This window comes from Gopherus evgoodei, chromosome 1 (assembly GCF_007399415.2).
Source record: "Gopherus evgoodei ecotype Sinaloan lineage chromosome 1, rGopEvg1_v1.p, whole genome shotgun sequence".
Classification (NCBI taxonomy): Eukaryota; Metazoa; Chordata; order Testudines; family Testudinidae; genus Gopherus; species Gopherus evgoodei.
The window spans coordinates 4,323,078-4,348,534 of record NC_044322.1 but is presented as its reverse complement, the minus strand read 5'-3'; the positions used below and the strand labels follow the sequence as shown (position 1 = coordinate 4,348,534).

Genomic DNA, 25,457 nt, shown 5'->3' with positions numbered 1-25,457 from the left:
AGGGACAGACAGATGACGATCGGCAGCAGGAACACAGACAGGAAGCAGGCCTGAGTGCTGAGTGTACAGAGAGCCCCAATGAGCAGGATCACCTCCAGGCTGCTGCCTTCAGCTCAGCGGTGTTAAGATAGTAGCAGAGATCAGGGCCCTACCGTGCTAGGTGCTGCACGTACACAGAGCGAGAGCCAGTCCCTGCCCCGGGGAGCTTACAGTCTATACAAAAGGTGGGAGGGGAAACTAAGGCACAGAGAGGGAACAGTGGCAAAGCTAGAAATGGAACCCAGGTCTCCTGACCCTGCCCCCTGCCATCCAGTGATCTAGCCACTAGGTCACACCACCTCCCTCACAGGGCATTCCAGGGAGTACAAGAGAAATGCTCAGAGGGACTAGGGGAGAGGAGGGCGGGATGACGTGGAGGTGATGGAACAGAGACCCGGTCCAAGGGGGACAAGCTTTGGGTCCTAATGGTGAGGGAAGTCACTGCTTTAACCCCAACCCTGCTCTATTGGTGGGTTGGTTCCCCTTGCAGCCCCCATTAATACCATCAAATGGTTTCTAAACATCCTCCTATTAATTCCCCCCTCACATACACACACACACACCCCGCCCCCACCCCTTGCCCTGGGAGCAGCGGCCATCCCTCAAGGCAGGAATCACTTCCTCTCTGGGAGAGACTTCGCCTCTGTCAGGCATTAGGCCCAACAGGTGAAGTTATTTCCTGGTCCCCAGTACAATGCCAAGGCTACGCCCCATAGCGCCACCGGAGGGTGCCCCAAGCACCAGGCTGAAGGAGAGGCCCACGACCGTTTGAGTGTGAGATGGTGTGGTAGGGGGTTCGCAGCAAGCCACATCTGATGCTGTCAAGGAGACGGCATGGGTCGGCCTGGCTGAGCATGCGAAGGAGAATGCATCAGCGTGTGCAAGCGACTGCACAGGGGCGTAACCAACACCAGCCCGTGTGACTGTGTGAGATCCCAGGTGTGTCAGTGTGCAAACACATGAGGGTATCCGCCTGTGCAAGGGAGTGTGTCACCACGGGCGTGCCAGTGTACACCTGGGTGTGCCAGCGGATGCGTGTGCAGCCAGATGCTATTGCATGCAATAGTGTGAGGCGTGTACGTGCATGTGACCCATCGCTCGTGTGTGCATGCAGAAGGGTGCCTGGGTGTGTTCACTAACCCTGAGCAGCAGCATATCCAAGCCCCCGGGAAGCAGGGTGGGTGCGGAACGGGGCGGGAAAGAGTTTTCCCAGCCTGGAAATATTTTCCAGAGTTTACAAGTTTTCACTTAACTGTGGAGAAAAAGTCAGATTCGAACATTTTTGCAAATCAAAACACCAAAAATGTTTCGGCTTCGGCCAATCCCGGCAGTTCCTTTCGCTCAGTTGGAAGGAACTGTTTCCTTCGGATTGCAATGGTTTCCTCTTTAACCTTTTCTCAGTCGAATGAGCTCCAATGTTAAAGCAGAAAGCCGGGCAATTGGACCATTTGGCTTTGAAAATGTGGAAACAAAACATTTTGACAATTTCAGAATTTTTTTTCCCCAAACTTGTTGCCAGCTGGGAGATTCGCCAACACAGACCTAGTTTCCTGAACAGTATCAGAGGGGTAGCTGTGTTAGTCTGGATCTGTACAAGCTCAAATGTCTGTTAGTCTATAAGGTGCCACAGGATTCTTTGCAGTTTGCTAAAAAGTTCCTGAGCAGCCACCAGGGGGCAGCGTTACACACACAGTCCTTACCCTCCTAGAACCCCAGCTTTGGAAGTCTGTTACACGTGGGGACGAGTGGCCACTCCCCAGCCCCAGCAAAACTGAGACCCTAACCCAGCCCCCTCCCATCCCATTCTGGGGCAGCGCCATCTCTCTGGCCAGGGATCACCTGGGGCCAGTGTTATTATTAAACACCTCTGAGCAAAGAAATCACCTCTTGGGGAGGTGGAAGTATGAACACTAGTTAAATCCTCCCTTTAGGTGCCTGCTGAGATGAGAGTGACTGCATCCTGGCAAGCATGCCCCTGCACCGGTCACTCTGTGTAATGGCTGGTGCTGGGCACTCGCTGCATAATCTGCCTCCATAAGTGCCTGCTTCCCATTTAAGGCACTGGACAAGGTCTCCAAAGATCTTGGTTTAATCCCTGGCCCTGCTACTGACCAGAGATGAGTCACTTTATTGCTGTGCCTCAGTTTCCCATCTGTAAACCGGGGCTGACAATTGTGTCTTGTCAGCTCCCAAGGGCAGGGACTGTCTCTTACAATGTGTCCAAGCAGCACCTGGCACAGTGGGGACCCAGTTTGATCTGGGCTGGTTGGACTGCTGATCCTTGGATCTGTTCCAAGCAGATACCTCCTTCTCGCTTCACTCCCCTTAATGCTCAAAGAGGGTGGTGCCTGAAAGAACTTGAGCCTGTCTAAGCGTTAGCTCCGAGCCCTTCCAATAGTCAGCGTGTGCAGCTCTGCCTCCCTGTGGAAACGGGGTGACGCTGGCAAAGCAGCTTGGCACTAACGTCACATAGCAAGATGCTTCGGGGCAACTAGGCAGCTTTAGTCTTGTGGGACGCTGATACGGAATCAGCCCTGCTGACGTGTGTATGGACCGTTGCTCCCCGCTGGATGGTGCTGACGTGCATATGGACTGCTGCCCCCCCCACTGGGTAGTGCCAACGTACGTAAGGTCCGCTGCTCCCCGCTGGATGGTGCCGACATGCGTAGGGACCGCTGCTCCCCGCTGGATGGTGCCGATGTGCAGAGGGACCGCTGCTCCCTGCTCATAGACTTATAGACTCTAGGACTGGAAGGGACCTCGAGAGGTCATCGAGTCCAGTCCCCTGCCCTCATGGCAGGACCAAATACTGTCTAGACCATCCCCGATAGACATTTATCTAACCTACTCTTAAATATCTCCAGCGATGGAGATTCCACAACTTCCCTAAGCAATCTATTCCAGTGTTTAACTACCCTGACAGTTAGGAACTTTTTCCTAATGTCCAACCTAAATCTCCCTTGCTGCAGTTTAAGCCCATTGCTTCTTGTTCTATCATTAGAGGCTAAGGCGAACAAGTTTTCTCCCTCCTCCTGATGACACCCTTTTAGATACCTGAAAACTGCTATCATGTCCCCTCTCAGTCTTCTCTTTTCCAAACTAAATAAACCCAATTCTTTCACTCTTCCTTCATAGGTCATGTTCTCAAGACCTTTAATCATTCTTGTTGCTCTTCTCTGGACCCTCTCCAATGTCTCCACATCTTTCTTGAAATGCGGTGCCCAGAAATGGACACAATACTCCAGTTGAGGCCTAACCAGCGCAGAGTAGAGCGGAAGAATGACTTCTCGTGTCTTGTTTACAACACACCTGTTAATGCATCCCAGAATCACGTTTGCTTTTTTTGCAACAGTATCACACTGTTGACTCATATTTAGCTTATGGTCCACTATGACCCCTAGATCTCTTTCTGCCATACTCCTTCCTAGACAGTCTCTTCCCATTCTGTATGTGTGAAACTGATTCTTCCTTCCTAAGTGGAGCACTTTGCATTTGTCTTTATTGAACTTCATCTGGTTTACCTCAGACCATTTCTCCAATTTGTCCAGATCATTTTGAATTTTGACCCTGTCCTCCAAAGCAGTTGCAATCCCTCCCAGTTTGGTATCGTCTGCAAATTTAATAAGCGTACTTTCTATGCCAACATCTAAGTCGTTGATGAAGATATTGAATAGAGCCGGTCCCAAAACAGATCCCTGCGGAACCCCACTTGTTATACCTTTCCAGCAGGATTGGGAGCCATTAATAACTACTCTCTGAGTATGGTTATCCAGCCAGTTATGCACCCACCTTATAGTAGCCCCATCTAAATTGTATTTGTCTAGTTTATCGATAAGGATATCATGCGAGACTGTATCAAATGCCTTACTAAAGTCTAGGTATACCACATCCACCGCTTCTCCCTTATCCACAAGACTCGTTATCCTATCAAAGAAAGCTATCAGATTGGTTTGACACGATTTGTTCTTTACAAATCCACGCTGGCTATTCCCTATCACCTTACCACCTTCCAAGTGTTTGCAGATGATTTCTTTAATTACTTGCTCCATTATCTTCCCTGGCACAGAAGTTAAACTAACTGGTCTGTAGTTTCCTGGGTTGTTTTTATTTCCCTTTTTATAGATGGGCACTATATTTGCCCTTTTCCAGTCTTCTGGAATCTCTCCTGTCTCCCATGACTTTCCAAAGATAATAGCTAGAGGCTCAGATACCTCCTCTATTAACTCCTTGAGAATTCTAGGATGCATTTCATCAGGCCCTGGTGACTTGCAGGCATCTAACTTTTCTAAGTGATTTTTAACGTGCTCTTTTTTTATTTGATCTTCTAAACCTACCCTCTTCCCGTAAGCATTCACTATACTAGACATTCCTTCAGACTTCTCAGTGAAGACTGAAACAAAGAAGTCATTAAGCATCTCTGCCATTTCCAAGTCTCCCGTTACTGTTTCCCCCTCCTCATTGAGCAGTGGGCCTACCCTGTCCTTAGTCTTCCTCTTGCTTCTAATGTATTGATAAAAAGTCTTCTTGTTTCCCTTTATTCCCCAGCTAGTTGCTGGATGGTGCCGACATGCGTATGGACCCCGCCATGATGCCTATGTGCGCATGCCCCGTGCTTGGTGGTGCTGAAGTGTGTATTTACCACTGTTGCTGTGGCTAGGATGGGTCACACTCTAATGGCTGGGCTCCTGAGCAGAGAGCTAAGCCCCACCACTCCCAGTAAGAAAAGGAGATTCTCCTCTAGCTCATGTTGTCCAAGGTCTGTGTTTTACTGCCCACGTAGGACACTACAGGGGATCCCCGGCATGTGGCCAGTGAGCCATTGTAAACATACCCCAGCGCCATGGGCCTCCAGACAAGGGTGTTGGCAGGGCATCCCCCATGTTCTCTGCATCCCTGTGGGCAGAGCGAAGCACCTGCCGGACGGCCTGCCTCTACCAGCTCTGGGTCATCTCCCAGAGCATTAGCGATTCGGATCCACATGTCCCATTTAGCCAAGCATGGCAGCGTGGGTGGGCTCTTGAACTCGTCCCTCCCGGCCTGATTAGAGCCGTCAGAGCAGCGGGCTGTGGCGGGCTTGGGAGCTGACTGACAGGCGATGTAATTAGCGGTGTGATGGGCACCATGACGGGGGAGGGGTGGGAGGGCTGCAGAGAGTGGAACTGACTCATTTCTATCTGGCGCCAAGCCGGGACGGAGCTGATGAGCCTGTCTGGGGCTAGGGTTGCCAGGTGTCCAGTTAACGCCCAGTCGAAAAGGGACCCTGGCAGTGCCAGTCAGCACTGCTCACCGAGCCTTTAAAAATCTGGTTGGTGCGGGGCTCGCAGGCTCCCTGCCTGGCTCCGCAGCGCCCGGATGTGTCTGGCATATCCCTCTGGCTCCTAGACATAGGGGCAGCCACAGGGGCTCAATGCACTGCCCCTGCCCTGAGAACCGGCTCTGCAGCTCCCATTGGCTGGGAACCGCGGCCAATGGGAGCTGCGGTGGCAGTGCCTGTGGATGGGGGCAGTGCGCAGAGCCCCCTGGCTTCCCCTTTGCTTAGGAGCTGGAGGGATGGGATGCCACTTCCAGGAGCCATCTGAGGTAAGCATCACCCAGAGCCCGTGCCCCTCATGCCCTCCAGTGCCCCAACCCCCTGCCTCATCTCAGAGCCCCCTCGTGCACCCCAAACCCCTCATCCCAGGCCCCACCCCAGAGCCAACACCTCCAGCTGGAGCCCTCAACCCCTCCCACACCCCAACCACCTGCCCCAGCCCAGTGAAAATGAGCGAGGGAGCGAGGGTGGGAGAGAGCAGGTGATGGAGGGAGGGGGTCAGGGTGAGCAGAGGCGGGGCCTCGGAGAAGGGGCGGGCGTGGGGGGCCAATGGTGTTTGGTTTTCTGTGATTAGAAAGTTGGCAACCCCAGCCAGGATGGATCTGGATGGGAAGGGTGACACTAGCAGAGGAAAGCACCAAGTGGCCTGGCACAGCACAGAGACCCGGCCAGGGGGCAGGGCAGAGGGCATGGGTCAGACAGGTGCTGAGGGGCTGGATTTCCTTGCGGTTTAGGATCAGATTTGAGCTCTGGGAGCAGCTCCTGGTTCTACCCTGGATGCACTGTCGCTTCATCCTCAGTTCCCCCAGCTGGAACCTGGGGGCGAGGCTTCTCTACCTCACAGGTAGAACTTTAAGCCATCCGTGCCGGCAAGGTGCTTAGCTACGGCCAAGGAAAGTGTACAGATAACTGAGGTACACACGTAGGTAACCCCAAATGCCCAGACATGGGAAGCTCCTGATCTGGGGATGGGGATCCCCCTAAAATGTGTGGGACTGGACCTGCCTTTCCTGGCCTACAGGATAATCAGCTCTGAGTTCACCCGGAGACCAGTGAAACATCCTCCCACCAGCAGTGACCTGCTCTCCACTCTGGCCTCCGGAAGAGGGGGCCTTCCCTCCTGGCACGCTTTTCCAGAGGGGATTCTGGCTTCAGAGACCCCTCCTCGGGATAGCAGGCCTCTCTAGGAGCTGCCCAACCCAGCAGATAAGGGCCAGCTGCTGCTACCAGCCAGCCGAGTTTCCTCCCTTAGCTGAAGTTGTCGAGGCCTGTGCTCTGGAGCTCAAAGCCCAGTGCAGCGATGACCCGGCACCTCCACTTGATGCCCCATGGCTCTCCGAAGAGCACGAACGCTCAGCCCAGCCCCTGATCCCCACCGAAAAGCGGACGTAGCCAGCTGCTCCCATTCCCATACACACTGCTGCATGGCCCAGCCTGTTACATCCTGCAGCCATGTGTAATGACCGAGCGAGCTGCCCCCTTACCTGGCACTCGCACTTCAGTTTCTGCTCCTTCTGGAAGGCCAGCGTGCTGGTTAGGACGGTGGAGGTGTAGCAGAAGCAGTGCTGGATTCTGTGCTCGTCGGCCTCCGTGTAGCTGAGGCGAGAAGAGCGGCACGGTCAGAACAGGGACGGCGCGCAGCAGCTCCTGCGGCCAGCGCTGCTCAGCCAGGCAGCCTGCTGGTGCTGCCTGTCCAGAGGAGATCCACCTCACTGACATGCAGCCACCTCTGGGGCAGGACATGGCAGCTATTCCCCAGTGCACCGCACATTCCCCTCCTCTCTCCTGGACTATTGCAATGCACTGCTCCGAGGCCCAGCTCCCTTGGCCCATCACTGCCCTGCCTCAGTTTCCCCAGCTGTAGGACAGGAATGAGGCAACTGACTCACCTCGCAGCAGGGTGAGGGTGAGGATTACTACAGGCCTTGGGTCAGGTCAGCTGGGATTTGCCCTCATGTGCTCCTGTCCCCTTCCCAAAACCCTCTCAAACAGGCGGTGCTGACCTCGCCCATGAAACGGTGGCATGGCACTGGCAGGGTCAGGGAAGGAGGGCTTGGGGCAGCTGAACGAGATAAGCTTGGCGAAGGCTGAGCTGAGCCGGTCATGCCGCCAGCCAACCAAGCAGTGAGGACGGGGCTTTGCTCTGTTGTTGTTATTCAGCTCTGAATCCAAGGTTCAAGAAATGAATTACCCAGCGAGGGGGCTTCTCTGCCTGTGGATCAGGGGAACACTTTACTGCGCCTTTAACTGGAGCTGGTGCCTGGCTCGGCCAGTGCCCAAACCTGGCATGGACACTGAAGGCTCTGATCAGCAGCACAGCCCCCACTTGGGTTTGGATCCCGGCGGAGCACACTGCATGCTGGGACTTGTAGTTTGCAGGAGCCGCGCCATCGTGCTGGCGACCAGGGTGGCCTGCCAGAACCCCATGCCTGAGTGGCAGAGGCAGCCTGAAACCGCCAGCTGCCCCCCAGCCAGGAGCCCTCCTCTGCAGGCACAGCGATCTAGCCCACCGGCCACCAGCATAAGCAGGGAGACTGGGAGAGATGGTGCGGCAGCAAGGTGACAGCACGATGCTGAGGGGCCAGGGCTGGAGCCTGCCAGGTGCCTGGGGCCACGGCTCTGCTTTCGGCTCCAGACCTCACCCGTAAGCTGTGCCCCATCAGCACAGCTCTGTGCAAAGGCCCAGTCGTAAGGAGCGGAGCTGGCGTCAGCGCAGGGCTAACGCCCTGGGAGCAGCCTCCCCAAAAATCTCCGACTCACCTCTCTCCGCCCAGCTTGTTGAAAGCACAGGCTAAGGCTACCACCTGGGAGGTGGCCCGGCTAATGACTGGCACACACAGCATGGAGGTCACCTCGAATCCCAGCATATTGTGAAGTTGCTTGTGTTCCTCCTGGGAAGAAAAGATCAGACCAGGGTGAGGGTCAGGACATGGGGCAGGGGAGGGTCAGACCGGGGTGAGGGTCAGGACGTGGGGCTCGGGAGGGTCAGACCAGGGTGAGAGTCAGGATGTGGGGCAGAGGAGGGTCAGACTGAGGTAAGGGTCAGGACATGGGGCAGGGTTGGATCAGAATGCATTGAGGGTCAGGATGTGGGGCAGGGGAAGGCAGACCAGGGTACATGTCAGGACGTGGGGCACAGGAGGGTCAGATGGCGGTGAGGGTAAGATGTGGGGCAGGAAAGGGCAGACTGGAGGGAAGGTCAGGACGTGGGGCGTGGGAGTGTCGGACGGGGGTGAGGATCAGGACATGGGGCACGGGAGGGTCAGACCAGGGTGAGGGTCAGGACTTGGGGAGGGGCAGACCGGAGTGAGGTCAGGACATGGGGCAGGGGAGGGTCAGACTGTGGTGAGGGTCAGGACATGGGGCACAGGAGGGTCAGACCGGGGAGAGGTCAGGACGTGGGGCACGGGAGGGTCAGACCGCGGTGAGGGTCAGGACTTGGGGAGGGTCAGACCAAGGTGAGGGTGAGGATGTGGGGCATGGGAGTGCACCGGGCACGAAGCAATACATTTAAAGATAGATCTTGTGGCCAGATGCGACCACTGTGATCACTCCGCCTGCCCTCCTATATAACACACGCCGCAGAACTGCCTCACAGTAACTCCTAGGGCAGATCCAGTCTTGATTAAAATATGTCCCGTGGTGGAGAATCCACCACAACCCTGGGGAAATTGTTCCAGTGGTTAATTACTCTCAGCGTTCAAAATGTCCCCCTCATTTCCAGCCCAAATTTGTTGAGCTTCAACTTCCAGCCGTGGGAACGTGTCAGACCTTTCTCTGCCAGACCGAAGAGCCCGTCGTTAAATATTTGTTCCCCATGTGAGTACTCATGGACTTATCAAGTCACCATTTAACCTTCTCTTTGTTAAGCTAAATCAATTGAGCTCTTTAAGTCTAGCACTAGAAGTTTCATCATTCTCGTGGCTCTTCTCTGAACCTTTCTAATTTGTCAACATCCTCCTTGAATTGTGGCCACCAGAGCTGGACCCCGGATTCCAGCAGCGGTCGCACCAGGGCCAAACACAGAGGTCAAATCACCTCTCTGCTCCTACTTGAGATTCCCTGGTTTAGGCATCCCAGGATCTCATTCGCTCTTTATGCCACAGCTCATGTTCAGCTGATTAGCCACCACGATCCCCAAATCTTTTTCAGAGTCACTGCTTGTGCTTCCCAGGACAGAGTCCCCCCTCCCGTAAGCGTGGCTGCATTCTTTGGTCCTATGTAGACACAGAGAAAGGGCGCAGGATCTAGGTCAGAGGTGGGCAAACTACAGCCCGTGGGCCACATCCGGCCTGTGGGACCATCCTGCCCAGCCCGGCCCTTGAGCTCCTGGCTGGGGAGGCTCACCCCCCAGCCCCTCCCCCACTGTTCCCCTTCCCCCGCAGCCTCAGTTCACCATGCTGCCAATGCTCTGGCTCACCGCTCCTGCCGGGAGCACGGCGGTGTGGCTGGCTCCGGCCGGGGGCGGGGCTGCGAGCTCCTGCTGCTCTGAGCCGCATGGTAAGGGGCGGGGAGCAGGGGGGTTGGATAAGGGGCAGGGAGTCCGGAGGGCAGTCAGGGGACTGGAAGCAGAGGGGACTGGATGGGGGTGGAGGTTCTGGGGGAGCAGTCAGGGGATGGGGAACGGGGGAGGCTGGATAGGGGGTGGGGTCCCGGGGGGCAGTTAGGGGCGGGGGAGTCCTGGGAGGGGGCAGTCAGGGGACAAGGAGCAGGGGGGTTGGATGGGTTGGGAATTCTGAGGGGGACAGTCAGGGGCTGGGAAGTGGGAGGGGGCTGGGGCCAAGCTGTTTGGGGAGGCTTGGGCCCGCCATACAGTTTCACACCCCCGATCTGGCCCTCGGGTCAAAAAGTTTGCCCACCCCTGATCTAGGTACTGTGAGACACAGCAAAGGTAATATCCTCGCTACATGTGTGACTTTGTCTCCCCCATCTGGCTGCAGCCACCCACCCAATTAGCAACAGGGAAAGGGCCAGGGGTGTCACGAGTCCTTGACACCTGTTTGCAACCCCAACCTGAGAACCGATGCCCTGACTGGGAGGCAGCATGGCCTAATGGATACAGAACTGCAGTGGGGACACTGGCTGGCTGGGTCACCTTCAGCAAGTCACCCTGCCGCTCTGTGCCTCGGTTCCCCTATCTATAAAACAGCGATGATGCTACTAAAGCCCTTTGCATTCTGTGGAAGACAGTGCTCTGTACCAGAGCTGGGTATTAACATTATTAATTCACTCCACATTGATGGCTGAGCAGCCACCCGCTGATAACAGCCAGGCAGCTGCTTTCTCTGATCCTCATCTTGGAGTGGCAGGGGCACAGGGATGAGCGGCACTCTCTGTTCCCTACGCTGCTGCCATGGGGGAAGCTTGCGATGTGGAGGTGTCACTAACGGCGTCTCAAGGAGAAACAGAAGCAGAGAGAGAGGCAGCTGGAGAGACTCCCCACAGCCAGTTGCTGACTGCAAGCTCGGCCTGGGAGGTTCATACCACTGAGCTCCTGGGCCCACGAGAAGCCTCTCGGATTTACTGCACAGAGTCAGTCTGAACAGCTGTTTACCACTTTGCTGCTTCTGCGGCTGCTGGGCTCCACAGCCCTTCTATTTATCCTTTCGAGAGTAATTCCTTAGCTCTGGCACTTTGCCAGGGCAGGAACAAAATGCTTCTCTCTGCCTTGCCAGGCAGTATGCCTCTGGCACATTGCACGTGAGTGGCACTGCCCAAAAGGGGACGGACATCTTCGTTTATTTTCTTTAAAACACAAAACACGCCAAACCCTTGTGTATTAAACAGAGAACCCAACAGTAGGAACAGGAAGGGTAACACAGTAATGCAATGAGCTGGTTAAGTCCGGAGGGGCCCTCTGCTGGATGGCATCAGAACTGCTAGGCTGTGTGTCAGAGGCCCTGTACTGCCGCCTAGAAGCTCTAAATAGAGCCCCGTTTTTTGTGATGGGGATGTTCTTCCACTAGTGACTGGGCTGACAGCCACCAACGCCTCTCACGCAGCCGTAGGCAGCCTGTCAGCCAGGTTCCCAAGCAGCAACCTCAGTCCTTCCACCATCCCAAACCGTATTTACACTTATTTCGCTCCCTTCAGACTTTCGAACTGCCTGACTACCCAAGAGGAGATGATGGATTGCTCGGGTGGCACAGATAAATAACTTCCCTGATCCTGCGCGCCGGCTCATGACCGCAGCACGTGCCAGGGCAGCGTCTGCAGCTGACCCCGGGGCAGACGCTCAGCCGGCTCGGAGGCGAGTGCAGGGCTTCTGGGGGAGTTGTTGTTATTTCTCAGCAGTGGTGACACCAACCAGCCCCTTGTGTGCAAGAGATCTATCATCCTAGCATGATCCAGACAGAGCCTGCACAGGGACCTGCACGGCCCCCTCACAGGAGTATCTGAGCACCAAGTAGATAAGCATCATCCCCATTTCTCACAGGGGGAAATGAGACCCAGAGATCGTGCACAAAGGGTCCACTAAAGATCCATTCACCATCCAGACCCCTGGGTACTCAGATCCAGCACTGTTTGAGCTGAGCTACTCTGGGATTGTTCGTTCCAAGAGGAACTGAGGGATCTGCTCCTAGCCCAGCCCAGCCCAGCCCTGCTTTTGGACCTGGCCCCACGCTTACCCCTCACACACACTGAACCGCGACAGCCATTCCCAGCTCTGATCACTCTCCGCGGAGCTAGCGGGGCATTTCCTCCACGGCAGTGTCCAGCGGTTGGTGCTCCCGCCCCACGAGCCCAGGCCTTGGCTGGGAGCAGAGTGTTCGCTAACAAACCTCTGTCCCCAGCACAAAGACGCTGCAGGAGGAGCAGCTGCTCACTCAGGACTCCTGGATTGCACCAGGGGCATCCTGATCACCCCTGCTATTCCAGCCCTGGGCTACCCATCCCCACACCCCATTCTGATGATGCACCTTAGTCCCAGCCTGCAGCCCCCCCACCATTCCAGCCCTGGGATCCCTCTATGCTTCGTCGATGCACCTCAGTCCCAGCCTGCAGCCCCTGCCGTTCCAGCTCTGGGCTAACCCCCAGTTCTGCCAATGCTCCTCAATCCCAGCCTGCAGCCCCTGCTGTTCCAGCCCTGGGATCCCACCCCTGCTCTGCCAATGCACCTCAATCCCAGCCTGCAGCCCCTGCTGTTCCAGCCCTGGGATCCCACCCCTGCTCTGCCAATGCACCTCAATCCCAGCCTGCATCCCCTGCCATTCCAGCTGTGGGATCTCCCTCCATGCTTCGTCGATGCACCTCAGTCCCAGCCTGCAGCCCCGCACCGTTCCAGCCCTGAGTTCCCTCCATGCTTCGTTGATGCACCTCAGTCCCAGCCTGCAGCCCCGCACCGTTCCAGCCCTGAGTTCCCTTCATGCTTCGTTGATGCACCTCAGTCCCAGCCTGCAGCCCCGCACCGTTCCAGCCCTGAGTTCCCTTCATGCTTCGTTGATGCACCTCAGTCCCAGCCTGCAGCCCCACACCGTTCCAGCCCTGAGTTCCCTCCATGCTTTGTCGATGCATCTCAGTCCCAGCCTGCAGCCCCGCACCGTTCCAGCCCTGGGCTAACCCCCAGTTCTGCCAATGCACCTCAATCCCAGCCTGCAGCCCCCCACCGTTCCAGCCCTGGGATCCTCCCAACCCCAGCTCTGCTGATGCATCTCAGTCCCAGCGTGCAGCCCCCTGCGGTTCCAGCCCTGGGCTCCCTGAGATGAGCCTTCTGGCCACACTGCACCATTCAGCCCAAGAATGAGATGAACAGGCTCAGACCGATCAAACTCGGTTCACTTGTCCCCAGAGCCAGGATACCAAACCAGGGTTCCTCAGCAGGGAGATCCCCCACTCCTGCAAGGCGGGGTTTGGAAGCAGCTTCTACTGGGGGAGAGTGATGTTATGAGTATAATATAATATTTCATTGGAAGGTGACAGGGCCAGAAAGAGTTAATTAATTCATAGACTGACCTGACCCATGGGTGAACCCAGGGCCGGTGCAAGTAAGTTTCACGCCCTAGGTGAAACTTCCACCTTGTGCCCCCCCCCAGCCCTGCAGCAGCTCCCCGCCCTGAAGTGTGCCGCCCGTCCCCGTGGCAGCTCCCCACCCCCTGGCCTGAGGAGCCCTGCGGTACCTCCCCACCCCAGCTCACCTCTGCTCCGTGTCCTCTCCAAGCAGGACTGCGCAGTGGAACCCCTGGGCTGGCGGCTGCCGGCAGCGGCGTGCTGACGCAGGGGAGCTCCCTGGGTTGCCAACGGGGCGCCAGGGCAGCCCAGAGGATTCCGGGGGCCTGGGGTCTTCGGCGGCGGGGGGCCCCCGCTTTGGCGGTAATTCGGTTGCGGGGGGCCCTTCCGCTCCGGGACCTGCCGCCGAAGTGCCCCAGAGACCGGCCACAGGGCCCCCCCACCGCCGAATTGCCGCCGAAGCGGGACCCGCTGCCAAAGTGAAGCCGGGTCTTCAGCAGTAATTCTGTGGCGGAGGGCCTGTGCCGCGGGTCTCCGGAGCACTTTGGCCACTGGTCCCAGAGCAGAAGGGCCCCCCGCCGCTGAATTACTGCCGAAGACCGGGCTGCATGTCGGCAGCGGGTCCCGCTTCGGCGGTAATTCACCGGCAGGGGGTCCTTCTGCCCCGGAGCGGAAGGACCCCCCGCCAGCGAGGACCGGGAGCAGAAGAAGCTCCAGGGGCCTGGGCCCCACGAGTGTTTTCTGGGGCTCCCGGAGCGAGTGAAGGACCCCCTCTCTGGACGGCCCTGCTGGCGCGTTGACCCAGAGGAAGCCCTGGGCTGCTGGCTGCCGTGGCAGCACCCCGACCTGGGGGACCCCCTGGGCTGCGGGCTGCCATGGCGGCGCCCTGATCTGGGGGACCCCCTGGGCTGCGGGCTGCTGCGGCGGCACCCTGACCCGGGGGACCCCCTGTGGCTGCCGTGGCGGTGCGCTGACCCAGGGGACACCGTGGGCTGCCGGCTGCGGCGGCGGCGCACCGACCCAGAGGAAGCCCTGGGCTGCCGGCTGCCGCGGAGGCGCCCTGATCCGGGGGACACTCTGGACTGCGGGCTGCCGCGGGCAGCTCAGACTCCCTCTCTGTCCCAGCAGCAGTGGCTGCTCAACCATTTAAAAAAAAATTGGGGGGTGCTTTTTGGTGCCCCCAAATCTCGGCGCCCTAGGCAACTGCCTAGTTCGCCTACATGGTTGCAAGGACTGGTTAGAGAGATATGTAAATGAATAGAGCTTTGAAATGCAAGTCTGCATTGTTAGAGGTAGAAGGGGAGATGTTTGCTCAGGTCTTGTGATGTAAGCAAACAAGTCTTGTCTATTGCTATAGTTTTAATTCAAAGATCAAAAAAGGAATATTAACATGTAGGAAGACACTTGAGGGTGTTAAGATAAGTTCCTGTCTGCATCCTAAAACTTGCCCATACCGGTATTGCCCTGGCCTCTTCCTTTGTCAGTCAGTGTTAAAGGCATTCTGAACTATATGCATTTCCTCACCTTTTGGGGGTGAAGCCAGACTTTCAGGCACCTGCTCCCCTACTTGGTGTAAACTTTGCTTGTACCAATCAGAAACGAACACACACAGTTTTTGGGCCCCGTCCCCTATGACACTTCTATGATGTCATAGTGGGTATTTTAGGCTGGTCTGCCATGTGCAGGCAGAAGAGGAGAAAGAAAAACGAATCCTGTGTACCTTGTACACACCCGTAACCGAGCCTGATCACCTCGAAGCCTCTCTCAGCTCACGTGTTTTAAGCAGAGTTTCTACGTTTGCCAGTCGTTATGAGTTGGTTTGTATTCGTAAGTATTGGTTATTACTAAATGCCGCATCCGTGTTTATAAATATTGTTTACTGCATCTTTGTTTATAAATATTGTTTAATAGTAAATACTTTAGCCATTGTATGTTTTAAGTTCCATTATCCCTATTAGCTAATCATACGCTGCTCCCCTACCCCTTGTAACTATCCCCAATAAAACTTTTAATCAATTAATTTTAGTTGTGTGCGTTCCTGCAGTTTGCATCGTGACCCATACCCTCCTTGCACCCCTTACCCGTACAGTCTATTGCCACGTGCAGCCTGGTAAATAACAGGTCTGCATTTTTCTTTCGCCCCTAAAAGTACGTGGCAATCTACAGAGGGAAATAGTATTATTGTCTATGTGTCTCTTTGAAGGTTGTGGTAACCTGTATCTGAACTGTTTAATGGATAAATTACCCTGTGCTAATTGCCAGGATGTTTGGGAGAAGGAGAGTTAAGCCTATTGTTTTCTCAGACCAAAAGGCTGCTGGAAATGTATAAGAACCCTGGGACACTATCCTACTTCATCTCAGATCTGCTTTGGATTTCAAGTTGGGGAAACCTTAAGCCCCAAGGCTTGAGATCCCCAGTCATTGACTGGAGTCACCCTGAATATGGACATTGGACTGTAACCTATGGACTATTTCTAAAAGGACTTTTGGCAACTACAAGATCATCTCTGCTATGTATCTGAACCTCAAGAATTGAATTCAAGTCTGTCTGTATGTTGGTTATATTGATCTTTTAACCAACACTCTCTCTCTTTTCTTTTTAAATAATTTTTAGCTTAGTTAATAAGAATTGGCTGTAGTGGGTATTTTGGGTAAGATCTAAGTTATAATTGGACCTAGGTGTATGGCTGATCCTTTGGGATTGGAAGAACCTTTTCTTTTATATGATGAGATAAGATTTTCAGGAATCATCATCATATCTGACAGGTGTGTCTGGACAGAGGCCTGGGGCTGGGCACTTAAAGGGAACTGCGTTGTTTGAACTTCTAAGTAACCAATGAGGTACTGTAGAAGCTGTTCTGTGCTGGCTTGGTAAATGTAAGTATTGGAATAACCACCAGCTTCTGAGGTTGGTCTGCCCTGTTCTGTTTGCAGTTCACCCTAACTGAGTGATCTCAGTTGGCTCCCACGGGCAGCACCGTAACAGGGAGGCTACTGGGTTTCTGTGAGCTGCGGAGATGGGACGGATGACGTCCAGACTGGGAAGCTGCTCTTTCCCACAACGACACAGACATTAGGTGCCATCAGAGCCCATCATGGGAAGTGCTGGGGCTCTCTGCCAGCCGGCAGGCAGGCAGGCTAATGGCTGTGCTAGCGCTGCGTGCGAGTGCCTGCTGGATCCAGCTGTGATCGGGCTTGGCCGGTCATCACTGCCCACTGCATTACAGCATCACGGCCAAGAGGTAGGGAAAATGACCTATGAGGATCCACCTAGACCCAGCTGCTGCCAGGCCTGGGCCCCAGCCCCCTAGGTCTGCAGAGCCTGGCTGGGCCTATGTCTGCATGAGAGATGGATCTCAGTGCTGTCCCGCATGACTGACAGATCACACCCCAACGCTGACCCGTCCCCTCCCTCTGGTGGAGCTGTCTGCTCAGCCTTCAGGTCATCTCTAGCACACACTCCCCAGCATTCAGAGATTATAAAGCCATCTAGAGATCATCTAGTCTGACCTGCTGCATGACACAGGCCAACTTCCCTGAATTAATTCCTGCTTTGAAGCCCACGAGCTGTGACTGAACTGGAGTAGAGCTTTCAGAAAAACATCCAGTCTTGAGTAAAAAATGGCTAGTGAGGCCATGTCTGGCACGAATTGTTCCAGTGGTTAATTGCCCTCACTGTTGAAAAGGTACCTTATTTCCGGTCTGAATTTGTCTGGCTTTGGCTTCAACTTCCAGCCAGTGGATCGTGTCAGATCTCTTGCTGGTAGACAGAAGAGCCCATTGTCCTATTTCAGTTCCCCGTGTAGTTGTATGGGGAGACTTTGGTAAACCAGTAAAGTGCCTGAAACCACTATGGCTTATTGTTAAAGACAGCCTAGGCAGCATGCTGTTAAAAGCAAGTCTCAGCTTGACCAAGGCAGGAGGGGAGAGGGATTTAGGGTGCTACCGAAAGGGCGGCTTGACCCCATGTCCTTCCTGACAAGAATCGTGTTAAAATTGCTGATACATGCGTTTTCAAAGAGTAGGATATGCCCCAGGAATGTCTATTGAGGTCTCAAGGCTGCAGGCTCTGGAAAGACCCACATTTGGTTAATCAATAAGCAGAAGGAACCTCTTGCTTGAAACTACTTACTTAACAAGGTTTCTTTAATTACTAATGTATAAATAAGGGGAAAAAGCTTGAGACAGGTGGGACTCATTTCAGGATTGACCTCTCCCTCTGGATGCATCTTCTGTTCCCCAGTGGCAGACGGGCTGCCGCTGTATCACTCGAAAGGCACACTCAGCTTTGGTAATTATCAAGGGTTGGGGTTGTTTTACTAACTCGTTGCGGACGTGTGTAAGTGCTTGAGACTAAGTAAAGTTTAGCTTTAAGTGAAAGCACTCTTGTGTTGTCCTGTTTGTGCCAGCCATTTATCGGTGGGACGGCTGTGTCTCCCCTGATTTATTTCCTGACACCTCCTCACACAGAGTAACTTATAAACTGTGGTCAAGTCACCCCTTAACCTTCTCTTTGATAAGCTACGTAAGTTGTGTGTCTTAAGTCTTTCGCGATCAGGCAAGTTTTCCAATCTTTTAATTATTCCTGGGGCTCTGATCCAAACCTTCTGCAATTCATCAACTTCCATCGTGAACTACGGACACCAGAACTGGACACAGCATTCCCGCAGCAGTCGCACCGGCACCAAACACAGAGGTCAAACAACCTCTCTGGCCTCAGGGTCGCACTGGGAGCTCCTGTTCAGCTGATTATTCACCACAACCCCCAATGGGTGGTTTTGAGTCCCTGATTCCCAGGATAGAGTCCCCCACCCTGTACGCATGGCCTGCATGCTTTGTTCCTAGGCATATAACTTTATATTTGGTCATATTGAAATGTACATGGTTTGCTTGCACCCTGCTTACCAGGCGACCCAGATCACTCTGCATCAGTGACCTGTCCTGTTCAATATTTCACGCCCCCCAACTTCTGTGCAAATTTTATCAATGATTATTTTATATCTTCCTCTAGGTCATTGATAAAAATATTTAATAACATAGAGCCAAGCACCGATCCCTATGGGACCCCACTAGAAACACACCTGCTTCAGGTTCAAAGTGGGAGCCATGGGCACTGAACTGAGAGTCAGGACTCCCTGGGATCTGTGCCCAGCTCTGCCACTAAGTCTTTCACTGCTGGCAAATCGTGTCCCCGCCCTGTGGGATACTGCTGTTAATTCTGTAACAAGTCCACGTTCCCCTAGCTCTGCTCTGTTGTTGCTTTGAGGCACACCACAGCGGCTCAAAACTTCTCATCAGGGACACAGCTTAGATCCCCAGCCCCCTGCCCCTGACACTTGAGCTAAGAGAGGCTCTCCTTTAGCTCTAAGCGGAATGGGGTCTATGACACAAGCCCGAGCAGTTCTGATTTGACCCAATAGAGGGCAGTGGTGCGCACGCACCCATCAGCTGATTCATTTACTCCCTTAGAGCAGGACAGGGATATTCAGAAATGTGAGTGTCTCACTGGAAATGTACCGCCAGACTGAGCCCCTCTGATGCAGCTACACAGTGTGCTCTGCAGAGCTGGCCCCAGGACTGTCACACTTCCCGGGTGATCGCCTGACACACCTGCCCCATGGAGAGTGTTGGGAGAACTGCTCTGATGTGTCACTAGAACAACACGTGAGGCTCGGTGACGATCTCGCCGCAGCTGTGGTTCTGCTGAGCCCTTAGACAGAAGAGAGGAACAGGCATGTGCCCCTCCATCCAGTCATCTGTCAGCTAATCCGATGGTGACAGAGCTAGTCCAGGGCCTTGGACTGGCCTCTCCTGGCAGCAGCACGTTCGTGAACAGCCCAGCAACCACGGCCAGGCAGCAAGCGGCGCTCTGCAAAATGACTATTGTGTGGCTAAGGCCAGCACAGGAAAGTTCTGCCACTGCCTCTGCCTGCCTATCCAGCTCTTTGTACTGTGCACGATCAGATTGAGCGAGGACGAGGTAGGCTATGGAGACTGGCCTGCAGCTGAGACAGGAGTTCCTACACGCTCAGCCCTCTCCTCTCCACCCATGGTGCTCAGACATCACAGCATTAATACCATGCCCACTTCAGTAGCGTCCGAGGGACATCCAAGAGGACATCTCCCCCTTGTCTGCCCAAGGCCTGCATACTCATGCTCCCATTGTGGCCACGTGGCGGGCTTCTCCCCCCGGGGCCCCAAGCCTGGGGGAAGCCCAGCTACGTACCACACTGATGTCCTGTAGGGTGATGGATTTCTTCTCCTCTACCACCTTCCCCAGACGCCCAAACGTCAGCTGCAGGCAAAGAGAAGAGAGTCAGGAGCCGGTGCGCTCGGGGGGCCAAGGAAGGTTGGCTCGTGGGTGAAGTTTTGTCACACAGGAGCCCGGGTGCAGCGGCCAATGGCTTTTCCGGGAGCAGTGGCACACCCAGCTCCCGCACCTAGCTCCGTGGATGCAGTGCAAGAGGAGAAGCAGGGCTTGGGGGGGCCACTGCTTATGGGGAGAGGACATCTCAGTCTCCAAGCCCTTCCAGAGCTTGGCCCCTTCACTGAGCTCCACAGCATACACAGACCACTACAGAAATATGGCAGCATGGACCCCAGCCCATGGGGCAGCGGGCTGAGACCCACCAACCTCCTGCCACATAGGCAGCTGCTCGATGGGATCAGCATGTGGGACACGGCCAAACCAGTGACTTGCAGCCTAGAGGCTGTCCAAAATCCCCTGGTCCAGGCCGTGCCCTTCAGCCGGGCCCATCAATTCCTACCCTTGCAATACAGCTTCAACGGCCTTTTTCATCCACCGCCGAGCCGTCTCCCCACGCACCAGTCACATCCCTGGTAGCTCCATGGCAGCTAGCGAAGTTTCACCAGGGACGAATCTGGCCCCCTTCGCTTTGGATTAATGATTGGGGCGGGTGGGGAGCTGCTGACGGCCAATCCTGCTCCACTGGAAGGTGGCTGTGCTAGGAGAAGCCTGCTGGGTTTGTCTCACCTTTGGTAATAGACGCATCCCGGCGTCATGTTCTGGGGAGCAGTCCGGGCCAGTGAGAGGCCGTGTCAGTGCCTGCCCTCTAACAGGGGTGAGGAGCTCCCAGCCTCTCCCTGCTCCAGACTGCTCCCCAGGGCCTGTGGCAGAGCCAGGGGTTAAGCAGTGAGCCCCCCCCCCCCCCCGGCACACTGGAAAGTTGGCACCTGTAGCTCCAGCCCCAGAGTCGGTGCCTGTACAAGGAGCCACATATTAACCTCTCCAGAGCCACATGTTGGCCAACCCTGGTCTAGAAAGTTGGATGTGCTCCCCATCAGTTGAAAGCTGCTGGTCGACGTGCTTCACTAGCTTTGTGATCATTTAAAGCCAACGGGCTTATGTTCCTAAATGCACATCACTTTTGAAAACGGCAATGCGGAGCCTACGTTTCTTCGGTGCTTTCGAAAATGTTGGCCCAAGTCTGCCCATCCATGCAGTCCCAAAGGCCTGGCCCAGCATGCACTGGGCTCCATGGAAGAGGTGGGATGGGTTCTTTGTGGATGGTCTCCTTTCTAGCTATCCTAAGGTGGAACACCCCATTCCTCTTGGAGAAGGAGGAGGGGATATTGCCAGGACAGGCTCGTTCTGCCTGTTGGCTGGATGTTGAGGGTGGCGGCAAGGCGGGAAGGATTGCCTTCTGAGGAACAGTTAACAGAGCTAACGGCTGGAATCTCAGCTGGTGTAAATCGGGGCAGCTCCATTGACATAGGCGCTGAACATCTGGACTGTAACATCTGTGCATAGAGGCATTCCCCAGCAGCTGGGCTGCAGCATGCACTGCCAGAGTTGCTGGCTGCTCTCCAGATGTTTTCCGGTTGGCTTTAAAGTGGATCTACCGGGAAAAAGCCTTGGGGAAAGAGGAAGGGGCATCCTGGAGCGAAGGGGTGAGGACAGAAGCAGCCCCAGCGCTAATGAAACGACACCTGTGTTTACCGGCTTCCTGACGCGTGGCCTGGGAAGGGAGCTGGAGCCCAGACTCCTCCAGGCTGCAGCCGCTCTCCCGGGAGAGTTCAACGTGGTTCCAGACCGGATGTTCTCACTTATTGGCTGGCGTCACTGGAGGCCGTCAGTCAACAAGCAAGAACACGAGCTGGCAGTGGTCGTGTCTCAGGTCTGTAATGAGAGGCCAAAGGACCTGCCACAGCTGGAGAAGTCGATGGCTTCTCTTGGGTAGGACCGAGCGTGGCCAGGGCTAGATGTGATCAGAAACTCACAGCTCAGGATGGGGCTGAGGCAAACACCCAGATCTGAGCACTCCCGAACTTTGGATCTGCATCCACACTTGGTGGTCTGGGTCCCCTCTCTCCTCATCGCCCCCACCCCCCGACACACTGTAAATGTGCCACCCTACTCCAGGAATTCCTTCCTGACCCCAGCTGGGGAGCTGTCTATGCCTGGAAGCATTAGGACTGTCCCAGTATGTACATCTCATGGCTAGCTTCATCTCTGGAGCGGGGCTGATTTAAACCCCAGCCGGGCTGGAATATAGAGCTGAGCTTTGCTGCTGAGCGACAGAGAACATGTAATGACTTACAGGGAAGCTGATCTCCTCTTCCAGCACTTTATCTCCCACGACCTGGAGGAAACAAAAACCACAGAGGTGAGGGCCAAGGAGCTGAGGAATCGGTGCTCTGGAAAACCCTGGCCACAGAACAGGAGCTGAGAGAGAATTTAAACCCTGTATGCAGTAGGGTCTAATTAGCTGAGAACTGACTATCACTGTGAAAGCTGCTCATGGTGGGTGAGCTTGGAACTTTGTAGCAGCAGCGGGAACAGAATCAGGTCTTCCTGCTCCAGATGCTCAGGTCTCTGCCTCTGGAGCGAAAGGAGAAAAGTCCCTAGCCAGTGTTCCAATACAGGGAATGCTCCTGTAGGATGGTGGGTTGGGAGGGGAGAGAATTTACTCGAATCATACCCAGTGTAGGGGGTGGCATGACCCTTATGGTCAGCCCCTTTTGGAGTTAGTCTGCCAGGGCAAACCAACGTGCATCCTGGCCCAACATCATCCCACCTCAGAGCGACACTGAAACAAATCGGCCCTGAGCTGTGTTGCAAGGGATCATTTTTGCCCATCTCAGCATCTTTGCTGGGCTGGTTTTTATGTATGTTCCTAAAGCTCATGCTTCAAGGTTTCAGGGGTCAGGAAGGGATTTTTTGCCCCCTCCCAGTGTATTCTGGGAGGGTTTATTTAATTTCCTTCCTCTGAAGCATGAGGGATGGCCACGGCTGTAGGTGGGACTTAGGACAGGGAGCCAAGCACCAAGCACACACACTCTCTCTCTCTCTCTTTCTCAGGTGCTGGGTTGGCTGGTTCTGGCTTGCATGCTCATGGTTTAACTGATTGCAATGTGTGGGGTCGGGAAGGAATTGGCCCCCTGGTTGGACTGGCAGGGACCTTGGGGTTTTTGCACCTTCCTCCGCAGCGTGTGGGTCTGGGTCTGGGATGAGGTGTGCACCCCCACAAGATTTGAGGGGATTAAGTTGGCCAGGTGGGCCAATTAACTCCCTGGGCTGCACGTGGCGGAAGAGCCAGGGAGCAGGGGTTGGTTAAATGAGGCTTAGCGGGCCAGGAACAGAGGGGCCCAGATCAAGCCCAGAGCTAAGAGCAGAAGGGGTGGCAGGGAAGGAGAAGGGAGGTGTGCCTGGGGCTGTTGAGCTAGGTAGCCTGCAGTCACTCCCTGGGCCGGCAAACCCAGCACAGGGGGAGAACCAGAGAGGTAGGGAAGGCTCAGGAGAAAGGGAAGGCAGCAAAGTGTGGCAGAGGGCAGAGCTTGGCTGCTGAGGAGAGGGCTCTGAGCTGGAACCCGGAGCGGAGGGCGGGCCCAGGCTCCCCTACCAGCCCCTGGGGAAGTGGTGCAGACCAGACAACGGAGAGCAGACTGCCGGGGCCAGTTTGCCTGAAGGACTTGAATACCCTGGAAGAGGAGGACAATAGTGATCTGGCCGGGGGGTGGAGTGACAAACAGGAAGTGGCAGCTCCTGGAGCGAGAGGGGCCACAGGGCGAGGCAGGACGGGCGGGAGATGTGGCCAGAGGAGGGCGCAGCACCTGGAAAGCGCTAATTCCCAGAGTGGCCAGGAGGAGGCGCCCGAGGGGTAAGTGGACCCCGTGATAGGGTCACTCTCCTATTCACCACCTGTGGCACATCACAGTCTAGTCTCCGAGGGTCTCATTTGCTTTGGGCTGATTTTGGCTTGGGTGTAGTGCGGTGGGGCTGGTGGCCTGTGACAGACAGGACAGGAGACACTGGATGATCTGGTCCCTGCTGGCCTTGAACTCTCTGACTCTACAACTGTTCTGATAAGATCCCTGCCTCCCCCCAGCCCCCACAGGAATGTGTCGATTGCAACACAACTGTCAACAGGCTCCAGGCAAGTTCCAGGTGGGAACCTCCTTAATCTTCTGCCACCAGTCGCCCTTTTGGGCTCCCCAGCTGCTCCACGGTTGCCATCACTTAGCCAGGGCCTCCAGGCTCTGCTGCTCCCCAGCAGGGTGGGTTGGCCACCTCCCTGGCTCCCTGGGAATCCGACAAACTGGGCAGCCAGCTCTCCAGCCCCCCAGGCTGCCCAAGGAGCCAGCCAAACATTACTGGTCCTCCCCAGGCAGATTTATTTTCTTTCTTTCCTTCCTGTGAAATTTACACACTTTTGACCTTTGTGTCCCAAATCAGGATGCATTTTTTTCCTGCGGCGGGTGGGAAGAGCCGGTTTTTGGCTGGCTCTGCTCCACAGCACCAGGCGCATTCCTGGTGCCCTACGAACAGTGCAGACCCGCCAGCAGAGGGATCCGGGCCCAATTCCTCTGCCACTCAAACGGCGGAGCTCCGCAGCGTCTCTCCTGGGGTCACCGGCATGACCCCCATACCACACAAGTAGGGGGAGTCAAGCCCCTGCCCCGGAGACCCTCCAGACCTGATCCTGCAAGGTGCTGAGCACTGTGGACACCCAGTGACGTCCCAGGAGCACCCGGCTGGAACTGGCCCCGAGGGGACAGGGGAGGATGGGGCTGCAGGAGAAAGCCCAGGGAAAGGAAAGCGCCTCTCAGCAGAGCAGCATGGACAGCGATGGCCAGATGGGCGCACAGATTTATTTCATGGGGGTGTGCTCTGCCTGGAATAGCCAGTGACCCCCCAAGCCCCGGGAACCTTGCCTTCCTCCCACTGTGCAGAAGGCCCCATCTGTGCTCCAAGCAAGGCAGCTGGGTTTACTTGTTTCACAGCAGTTCCCTAGGGCGAGTTCTGGACTCCTCCCAGGACAGGCCCGCCCCGCCTGGGGCTGCGGTTCCACCCACCTGGCAGAAGAGCTGGTGGTTATCTTCCGAGACCAGCAGGAGGCAGCAGCAGGGGGACTGGGTCTCCTGCTTCAGCTGGGGAAGAGAGAGAGATGGAGGCAGTGGTTAGACCCTATTTTGAGAGACCCTATTTAGAGCAGGAAGGGACAACGCTTTCCAGTGCAGGCAGGAGGCCCTGGGACACACTCGCCAGCCTGTTCTGCTGAGTTCTGCAGCCCAAATGTTGGGTAGCTTAGCTCAGCCAGGCTGTTTGATGGGGGCCTATCACTCTCACCACCACCTGACACTTGTACTTACAAAGGTGAAGCATCATCCTCCCCAGGCTACAGGTGGGGAAACTGAGGCACAGCACTCTAAGTGACTTGCCCACTGTCACACAGGGAGCCAGTGGCAGAGGGAGGACGAGAACCCAGGAATCCTGGCTCTCAAAAAGTGCTACACCTGGCTGCAGAACGGGCTCCAGGCAGAGTGACAAGTAGTAGGTGCTAAAGGGGCCTAGGAAAGCAGAGGAAGGATTAAACCTTTGTTTGAGATTTAGAGCTTGGACTGAAGAGACACTGGGCTCCCCAGATAGAGGGAAACCATCACTTCCAATGGTCAGAGCCCAGTGGCACCTCTCTAGGGTGGCTGGGGGAGCACATCCAGCACCACCGTGCTCGCCCGCACCCCAAAGCCCCCTTCCCAACGACAGAAGCTCCTCCCCAGACCCCTGTGCCAACACAAGCCAGCTGAAAGATGCACTTGTCAAAGAAGACTCCAGAGGGCACAGCCGGGAGACCCAATTCTCTGCTTAACGACAGGGATGGTTTTAGCCCCATATACTCAATCACTTTCGCCCTGGCTC

General features: G+C 55.5%; 1 protein-coding gene across 2 annotated transcripts in view; it reads right to left on the bottom strand.

The window, feature by feature from the left end:
- The window catches only part of PDE2A (phosphodiesterase 2A), a 395,134-nt gene that overhangs the window by 23,552 nt on the left and 346,125 nt on the right, over positions 1 to 25,457 (bottom strand). For both annotated transcript variants that reach the window (XM_030556586.1, XM_030556595.1), the window contains 5 exons: positions 24,614 to 24,688; positions 21,859 to 21,900; positions 19,524 to 19,592; positions 8,111 to 8,241; positions 6,835 to 6,946 (listed from right to left, as the gene is read on the bottom strand). In XM_030556586.1, coding sequence (XP_030412446.1) covers positions 6,835 to 6,946; positions 8,111 to 8,241; positions 19,524 to 19,592; positions 21,859 to 21,900; positions 24,614 to 24,688 — 429 coding nt within the window. The remainder of the gene's footprint in view (positions 1 to 6,834; positions 6,947 to 8,110; positions 8,242 to 19,523; positions 19,593 to 21,858; positions 21,901 to 24,613; positions 24,689 to 25,457) is intronic.